This window comes from Colobus angolensis, unplaced genomic scaffold (genome assembly GCF_000951035.1).
Source record: "Colobus angolensis palliatus isolate OR3802 unplaced genomic scaffold, Cang.pa_1.0 Scaffold311, whole genome shotgun sequence".
NCBI lineage: Eukaryota > Metazoa > Chordata > Mammalia > Primates > Cercopithecidae > Colobus > Colobus angolensis.
Window position 1 is genome coordinate 2,532,230 of NW_012116389.1, and position 9,514 is coordinate 2,541,743.

The window sequence follows — 9,514 nt, forward strand, 5'->3', positions numbered from 1 at the left end:
AGTGATCCACTCACCTCGGCCTCCCAAACTGCTGGAATTACAGGTGTGAGCCACTGTGCCAGCCTATGATTAGCCCTTTTTTTTTTTTTTTTTTTTGAGATGGAGTTTTGTTCTTGTTGCCCAGGCTGGAGTGCAATGGTGTAGTCTTGGCTCACTGCAACTTCTGCCTCCCAGGTTCAAGTGATTCTCCTGCTTCAGCCTCCCAAATAACTGGAGATTAGAAGTGCCTGCCACCATGCCTGGCTAACTTTTTTGTATTTTTAGTAGAGATGGGGTTTTACCATCTTGGCCAGACTGGTCTCGAACTCCTGACCTCAGGTGATCCACCTGCCTCCCAGTGTGGGGATTACAGGCATGAGCTACCAAGCCTGGCCCTATAATTAGTATTTTTAACATCACTGCAGCACAAAACTGAATTACCCTCAGGGTCTTCTTAATATCTTCTAAGCTTCAGATCTGCCTTCCTTTACATACCTTACATCCCCCAGGCTTCCCTTTAAAACTCTACCCTCTTTTTATAATTCCTTTAAATGGTATCCCAAAGGCAAGAACTAGCCTGATAGCTAGCATATGAGTAAGGGGACAGGGGTTAAAAAAAAAAAAAAAAAAAGATTCATTTTCATTATCACAGGGATCAAAGGCTCCTTTCCTCCTTTTCAATCATCTCAGTGAATAGCCTTTTATCACAATGAGGCATTAACAAATTCAATTTCATTTTAGCCACAATAACAAAATATACTTTCTTCAATGAACTATTTTGAATTGCAGTTAACTTTACCCACAGATAAAATAAGGGGCTGAAGCACAGTTTAAGTCTCTAATTAGTGCCAATTACAATAAACTTAAAAGTCTGTGCCCACCCTATCACCCATATAAAATCTTACTTTCACTTCTGGGTTTTTCATATGCATTATGCTCCCTTTGATAAAAATACCTCTCATTCAACACCTTGCTACTCAAGGGGAGTCAGTGGCAGTTAAGGTCCTCAACGAAAATGCAACTCCAGAGGTAGGGGGTGGTGTGCTTAGTTTAGAAAGTGAATTTATCCCTATAAGCCTCACCTTCATTGAGATGACTCAATCGTGTCATCTGACATAGAAGAAAATAAAAGAAAATTTAGATTGGACTTAGACCTTCTTTTTGTACTCCATTACTTGTTAATTGAATAAACTCCTAACTACTGAGCTTTATTATATATAAGGTTCAATAAGCTCAAGGTTCAAGATACTCACTATATATCTGAATAATACAATATAAACACTAAAGTAATTAATGGTTCAAAAATTAGTTTTTTTTTAAAAAAAGAGAAATCATGTAACCACCCAACAGGTTCACCTTGCTCGCTGGCTAGACAGAGCTGATTTATCAAGACAGGGGAATTACAATAGAGAAAGAGCAATTCACCCCAAGTCAGCTGTGTGGGAGACCAGGGTTTTAATTAGTCAAATCAGCCTCTTGGAGCATTCAGGGATCAGTTTTTGAGGAAAATTTGGTGGGTAGGGGAAGGCCAGTGAATAGAGTGCTGATTGGCTGGGCTGGAGATGAAATGGGAAGTTGAAGCTGTCCTCTTGTGCTGAGTCAGTTCCTAGGTAGGGGACATAAGATCAGATGAGCCAGTTTATTGATCTGGGTGGTGCCAGTTGATCTATCAAGTGCAGGGTCTGCAAAATATCTCATGCACTGATCTTAGGATCATTTTAGGGAGGGTCAGAATCTTGTAACCTCCAGCTTCACGACTCCTAAAATATAATTTCTAAGCTGTGGCTAATTCATTAGTCCTCCAAAGGCCGTCTAGTCCCCAGGCAAGAAGGGGGTTTGTTTTGGGAAAGGGCTGTTACCACCTTTGCTTTATTTTTCTATTTTTATTTTATGAGATAGCATCTAGTTCTGTCACCCAAAGCTGGAGCACAATCTCAATCTTGGCTCACCGCAATCTCTGCCTCCCAGGTTTGAGCGATTTGTGCCGTAGCCTAACAGCTGGGATAACAGGCGTGCACCATCATGCCTGGGCGATTTTTTTGTATTTTTAGTAGAGATGGGGTTTTGCCATGTTGGCCAGGCTGGTCTCAAACTCCTGGCCCTAAGTGATTTGCCCGCCTCAGCCTCCCAAAGTGCTAGGATTATAGACGTGAGCTATCATGCCTGGCTCTGTCTTTTTTTGGCTAGGTCCTATCTCTTTCACTGTCTCAGTTATAATTTTGCAATGGCGGTTTCAATCACAGTGTGATTGTCAATAGCCTAACACAGACAAGGTCGGAATTTAGAGAGAGTGATGTGTTTTAGCTAAAGGAGGTTTGGCACCTTTAACAGAGAAACACTTGAGACTGGCTTTGAAGAAACTGCATAAACGGACTGGATGGAGAGATTAAACACTGTAGACTAGCCTAGCCAACATGGTGAAACCCCATCTCTACTAAAAATACAAAAATTAGCTGGGCATGGTGGTGGGCGTGGTGGAGTGCCCGCCTGAAATCCCAGCTACTTGGGAGGCTGAGGCAGGAGAATCGCTTGAACCCAGGAGGTGGAGGTTACAGTGAACCAAGATTGCGCCACTGCACTCCAGCCTGGACAACACAGTGAGACTCCATCTCAAATTTTAAAAAAGAAAAAGAAAAATAAAAAAAAATCACGACCTTCTCAAATGGTAAGTTTATCACAAATCCTTTCATTTCCCTTCCCAACCCCCACATTCTAACCACATTATTTTTTATTTTTATTTTTTGAGAGGGAGTCTCTCTCGCTCAGTCACCTAGGCTGGAGTGCAGTGGCGCAATCTTGGCTCACTGCAAGCTCCGTCTCCCGGGTTCATGCCATTCTCCCACCCCAGCCTCCCGAGTAGCTGGGACTACAGGCGCCCGCCATGGCACCCGGCTAATTTTTTGTATTTTTAGTAGAGACAGGCTTTCACCATTCACAGGATGGTCTCGATCTCCCGACCTTGTGATCCGCCCGCCTCGGCCTCCGAAAGTGCTGGGATTACAGGTTTTAGCCACTGTGCTCAGCCCAAATTAAATATTTTTAAGAAGCTCTCTATACCTCCAAGCCTTTGCACAAGCTGATTCCTCTACTTGTGAGAGTTTCCCTCCCTTTCCATCCCCTTCAGATACTCTTTCCCAGCTAACTCCTCCCATTTTTTATTTTCAGGTTTGGTTTTTCTGTTTTTACACTGAGTCAGGAAGTTATTTTAATAGTTACAAAACTTTTTTTTTTTTTTAACAGAATCAGTATAAAATAGCAGTTGATTTCTCCATAATTATCAGAATTATTTATACTTGAGGTCTTGGCTAAGTGGGGTTGAAATCAACAAAAGGTCTTGGACCATTGGCTCAGAAACAATCCTAGGAAGCCCGCCCTGTTGACACCTGTCATGCTTAGCTCTTATGAGATGATCTGGTCCTTAAAAAAAAAAAACAAGGCCGGGCGTGGTGGCTCAAGCCTGTAATCCCAGCACTTTGGGAGGCCGAGACGGGTGGATCACGAGGTCAGGAAATCGAGACCATCCTGGCTAACACCGTGAAACCCCGTCTCTACTAAAAAATACAAAAAACTAGCCGGGCGAGGTGGCGGGCGCCTGTAGTCCCAGCTACTCGGGAGGCTGAGGCAGCAGAATGGCGTAAACCCGGGAGGCGGAGCTTGCAGTGAGCTGAGATCCTGCCACTGCACTCCAGCCTGGGCGATAGAGCGAGACTCCGTCTCAAAAAAAAAACAAAAAAACAAAAAAACAAAAAGTATCTCTCTTTATTCATTCTTTGAAGGCTTGAAGTGAATTCAGTAGCATTCATTAAACTCCTTCCAGCTCCTGTCATTTACCATTCTGACTGCATCCATTTCAACTTAGTCTGCTCTCTTCTGAGTTGCTTTAGCAATATTAAATCGTCCAATTTCTTTTCTCTCTCTTCTTGGAGGTTTTTTACTACTGCTGAGGTCTGGGCTATACAGTTTTTCAATGACTCTGTCCCTGCTGGCATGAGCTGCCATCAAAGACTCAAAGTTGTTTACAGGTTTGGCTGGCATCCATTTTCCCTGCAAAGGAAGCTGTTGGAACCGCAGTGTTTAATTCATGTACTAGTCTGTCATCAATTGTCCACATCACCTTGAGTAATTCCTGGAACTAGGCAAACTCCTCACAGTTCACACCACCGCTGGGCGCCACCATATTGGACTCAGGTTCACACCTTAATTGACCTCCTCTCAGAAATTAATGTCTCTTTAAGTTTGTAAGTGCTTTGGTTATGCAGTCCCATAGGATCTTGTACTTTCCTTATAACCCTTAAAACCATCAGTTTGTCTGTTTCTTTTGCTAGAATCCTTAAGTCAGGGGCCAATACCTGCTCTACTTGTATCCAACTCCACTGCCTGGTGCAATACCCTATATACAATAGGTACACTACAAATGTTTCTTGCATACATTTAAAAGTTACATTTCTCAACCACTGAAAGCATTCTTAGGTTACTCAGGAATATTGAGTGGAAAAAAAATAACAATCATACAGATTTGTAGAGTTTAATCAGTAAGAAAAATGCCAAACTATATGTACTTAAGTGCTTATTTCTTTTATGTTTCTTATATTGTTGAAAAGAGAAATAACGTGAGGTCTTAGTTCCTTGCAACACAGGGGACAAAACTATTATATACCACAATACACTTTTAAAAACTAAAAACTTCTGCAGATATAAAAGCATGTTTTCCCCTTTTTTGCCTGAATCATTTCTAAACTAAAAAATCATTTGGGAATTGTCTTTAAAAGAAAGAAAGTTGGTAGCCGGGCGTCATGGTGCACACCTGTAGTCCCACCTCCTCAGGAGGCTGTGGCAGGAGGGCTGCTTGAGCCTGGAAGGTGGAGGCTGTGGTGAGTCATGATCCAGCCACTGTACTCCAGCCCAGGAAACAAGCAAGACCCTTGTTGAGGGACCCAACAAACAAACAAAAACAAGACATAAATGGTTTTTAAAAAACAGCAAGAAAGTTGGTAGTTTTTCTTATAATTATCTCACATCTGGTTGACTCTAATTCTCCAATGGGTCAATGGAGCAAAAGGTTTTTCTTTTTTTTTTCTCCTTTCAGGAGGGAGGGGGTTAGTTGTCTCTTTCCTGTACATAAATCAAGAACAGAAGAAAATCTATTTCTCCGTTCTTCATTTATGATACAGACTCTCAAGTTTGTATGGATATGGCATTTGACCTGGCTTTCAGAAAATAGCACCTGAGGTAAGAATCAGGGTGTGGGGAACAAAACGGCCATTACTTGCTTGAAACGAGACGATAATCTGTCTGTGATTACCTTATGTGTACATTTCAGAATAAAATTAAGGATGAATATTTAAAAATCCAACACATATCACTTGTTATTCTGTAGTCCAAATATTATAGTTCCCATATAGTACATACCTAAAATATTCTATGAATACAAAATTTTGATAACTGTCTTTCTAATTACCACGTGTAAGTTTTCAAAGTATTCATGGTTTATAGCCACCTGAATTGAAAACTGGTTAAGCATCAGGAACAATAATTTCGAATCATATAATTTGAGAGTAACAAATCAGATGAATAATCCAGGCCAACAGCCTTATTTTACAGGTGGGGAAAAGGTTGTGAGAGGGTTATACCAATTGCTCAGTACAAGGAATACATGTCTGGTGGGGCAGGATTAGAATCCAGCTCTTCTGATACAGAGTCCTGGGTTCTTTTGATTGACAATATACTGCCAAAACATCAATCTTATGCTGCTGATGTAAATTAGATTAAATTTGCAGATAAGAAATCTGATTAGAAAATGTAAGAATCCATTACTCAACAGAAGCCCACGTTGTTCTTTGAATGATATATATAAAAAAGTCATGCCTAAGTTAAATGGAATCTTCTTCAGTTGACTTAACTCATCTAACAATTTCAATTATGATTTGAAAAGACTTTTTTCACTACACCACTGCCAGACTTTCCTTCATTATCCACCCACAGTAATTGTCCCAGATCTCTGTCAGAAAGTTGAATAGACGCTAAAAAAAAGGCACCAGTAACCAGATATTCAAAGCCAGTTTGGAGAGCACAAATTATTCTGTACGCTTAGTAAGACACGACTGAAGACCTTTCCACAGGGAACCTAAAAGTGGCATTAAGGGAAGATGAGCCGTCCAGCATCAGGGGACGTAACAGGCTGAATGAAGGATCTTTCTTCACAGTTATTTTGTCACGGCAATTGCTATCTAAAGCAATGCTGGCTTCAAACTTTGATTTTGCATCAGTCGCCCATCAGCCTGTTTAAAATGGCTGCCAAGGCCCCAGCATGGAGATCCGGATTCAGGTGGTCTGCGGCAGAGCTCGAGGAATTTTTACTTTAAGAAGCCCCTTCAAGTGACTCTGGTGCACAAAGAGAACCCCTAGTATACAGGATTCCAAATATGCGTGTCATGCTGGAGCTTCATGAACAGGTTGTCACCGCTTCAACCTGTTAGAACTTTCCATCCAAACCTGTCTTACTCGCAAGTGCTTTTGTACTTCCGGAAGCAGAGATCCCTGTCGTGGGGAATACTCCGAAGAGGGAAATAGCGGCTTCCCACTCCGGGAATTTAAGACAAAGGCGCATATCACTGCTGCATCATGTTGGCAGCTCCCAATTCTGCCCTCACGCTGTGCTTTGTAATCTCTAACCCGCCGACTCGGCAGGAGAAAAATTTAATTCGGTCACAGAAGCAACACACAGGGCCCTAGACCTGGTCACTTTCCCAGGGTGGAGGAAACACCAGGTCGGGGAGTAAAGCAAGATCGGGACTGGAAGGTCCTCTGCCAGTACGCCCTCCCCTCAGCCTCCCGACCTTCCTCGCCGCCTCTTCCTGTGACCTTGTCGGGACTCCGTGACCAGAGCGCTCGCCCTCTTATCCCGCCTCGCCCGCCGCTCAGCCTGCTCTTCAAAATGTTCCAAGCTCTGGGGACGCTCCCGCTCCTCGCTCCCCGCCGTCGGGCCCAGCCAACACTCTCCTACTCCCGCCTCTCATTACCACCCCAGCAGCGAGTCTTCCCCGCTCGGCAACAACTCACTCCACAAGCTTCTGCTCCATCTCCTCGCTGACTCCGTCTCCCCTCACCCTAAGGACCCCAGGCCTCGGCTCCCGACCCCTCTCCTCCTCCCATGCTCTAGGCCGGGCCTGAGCCCCAGCAGCTCCACCTCTCCTCCCTCATTCCAGACAGTGATCCCAGCCCCCAGACCCCAACCCCAACCCCTACCCCCAAAGTCCTTTCGGCCTGGCCAAACGCTGCCCCACTTCTTCCCGCCCCGCGGCCCGTGACCCTGGCTCACAGTCCCCCGTCTTGTTTCGCTTACCTAGAGCGACAAAACCTCTCACACACCAACCGTCTTCCGATCCCTGCAGTCTTAACCTGTCCGGCCGGCTTCTCCCCACCCACAACCGTCCCAGCCAATCAGAGGCCAGCGGCCGCAAAACGACGCGTGCGTGTGCGCGGCGGGTGGGGCAGTCCAGAGCCGGTCCTGGATTGGCTGGGGCGGTGAGTGCCGGCCCGCTACCCCGGCTCTAGCGTACTGGCTGAAACAGACGTGAGAGCTTGGCGCCCAGGGTTCGCGCCCGGGCACTTGAGGGGTTTTGGCTCCTGGCCCGGGGACTCCTCGGATTTCTCCTGCGCTTTTCTTCTCGGGCAGCGGGGGCGAGCACCGCGAACGCCGTGTCCCGAGTGCCGGCCGCCTGCGAACGCCTCACGGGCCGGAAAGGGATGGGGGTGAGGGGTTTCGGCTGCGGGTGAAGTGGGGTTCCCGGACCCACACGGGTCCGACTGCTTGTTCTCGCCGTTCAGTAACGAGATGCAGACAGACTGGGAAAGAATTTCTGCAACAGGTTACAGGGAGAAGGTCGGAGTAACTCACCAGACCAACTCAAAATTATTAATACAAGTTTTTCTAGTGCTTAAATACATTCAGTGCACTTACAAGTCGAAAGCCAAAGTGTTTCACTCAATCTAATCTTTAACCGTAATAGGGTCAGGTGTCTAGACAATTGCTTCAGAGCCTTGGAAATAATCTAAAGTGGGTCCCGGTACAAGCTGTGCAAGAACAACTCCATTATTTTAATTAAACTCCAGGGGCTGAGAAAGCCCAGGCGGGATCTTAATGGACTTGTCTTTACATTCTAGCCTTTCTGCTAAGGCACCAGTTCCTCCAATTCTTTAATGTTTAACTTATACATGCATCAGAATGACTGAGGCATTGGTGAGAGCTGCTCTGGTTGCTAACGGAGATCTGGCCTGCCACAATGGGAGCAGAGCTTGCCCTGGGGCGCCCGGTGCGCTGGGAAGACTGCGGGCTCTATCCATTCCGCTCCCAGGGCGGTTGTCGGTCAGGACACGTGTGCTGTCAGATCCCCCGTGGGATCCTTCCTGGAGCTTACATTATAATAGGAGGCAGCCAGTACTTGCAAGCACCGGGTCGCGGGAACTACGACCTCACCCAGGACCGGCCACCTTTCTCTCAGGAAGGAGGTGTCGGAAGCCCCGCGTGATAGCGAGCTTCCAGGGACAGGGCTTCTAATGTGTTTGTCAAGTAAATAATGAGTGACAGTCCAGCGAATTGTGGGTCAACGAAAAAAGTCGAACTCTTGGATATTGGAAGAGATTTATTCTGAACCAAATATGAGTGACCATGGCCCCTGACACAGCCCTCAGGAGGTCCTGAGAACATGTGCCCAAGGTGGTCTAGGCACACTTGATTTTGTACATTTTAGAGAGGCATGAGACATCAAATACATTTAAGAAATACATTGGTTTGGCCCAGAAACGGGGGACAACTCAAAGGTGAGAGGGGAGCGGGCTTCCAGGCTATAGGTAAATTTAAACATTTTCTGGTTGATAATTGGTTGAGTTTGTCTAAAGACCTGGGATCAATAGAAAGGAAATGTTCAGGTTAAGATAAAAGATTGTGGAGACCAGGGTTGTTTTGAAGTCTTGTAGAGACTGCTTTTAGAGACAGGCTGCCTTTAGACAGATATAGGCTGCCTTTAGAGACCATAGATGACAAATGTTTCATATTCAGATCTTTGAAAGGTGCTAGACTTTTAATCTCTTTCGGACTGGGGAGGCCTGGAAGAAAAGATCTAGCTATGTTAGTAGAGATTCTTTACAGATGCGAATTTTCCCCCACAAAGGACAGATTTGCATGGCCATTTCAAGATATGGCAAAGAAACATGTTTTGGGGTAAAATATTTTTATTTTCTTCCTTGTCTCATAATGTTATGCTAGAGTCAAGTTGGAAAGTAAGTCACGATATATAGAGTTAAATAAAACCCATTTGATGAGAATTTATGACTTGTAGGGCATGACTCCCCAGACCCCTTAGATAGGAATTTGGGTAAGATAAAAAAATCAGAGCTTAGTCCTCAGGCGCAAAGCATCTACGACTGCACTGTGGGGAAACCTGAGACTAAGTTAGAGTCTCTTGATATAACCACAAAACAAGGCAGACTACCAAGTGCTCTGTCTTACAGATAGGAACTAAATGTCATGGGCTCA

The 9,514-nt window shown here is 45.0% G+C and overlaps 1 protein-coding gene and 1 pseudogene across 2 annotated transcripts in view; both read right to left on the reverse strand.

Annotated features, from left to right (window-relative positions):
* Positions 1-7,415, reverse strand: part of HIGD1A (HIG1 hypoxia inducible domain family, member 1A) — a 16,499-nt gene extending 9,084 nt beyond the window's left edge. Inside the window, exon 1 of one of the 2 annotated variants that reach the window (XM_011950966.1) lies at positions 7,322-7,415. Coding sequence is in view for 1 of the 2 variants with exons in the window: in XM_011950965.1 (XP_011806355.1) it covers positions 7,039-7,058 (20 nt within the window). In the remaining variant the exon portion in view is untranslated. Of the gene's footprint in view, positions 1-7,038 lie in introns of both variants that reach the window. The other variant, XM_011950965.1, reaches the window with a different exon arrangement.
* LOC105518108 lies at positions 3,739-4,156 on the reverse strand (annotated as a pseudogene).
* Positions 7,416-9,514: the final 2,099 nt, after the last annotated feature.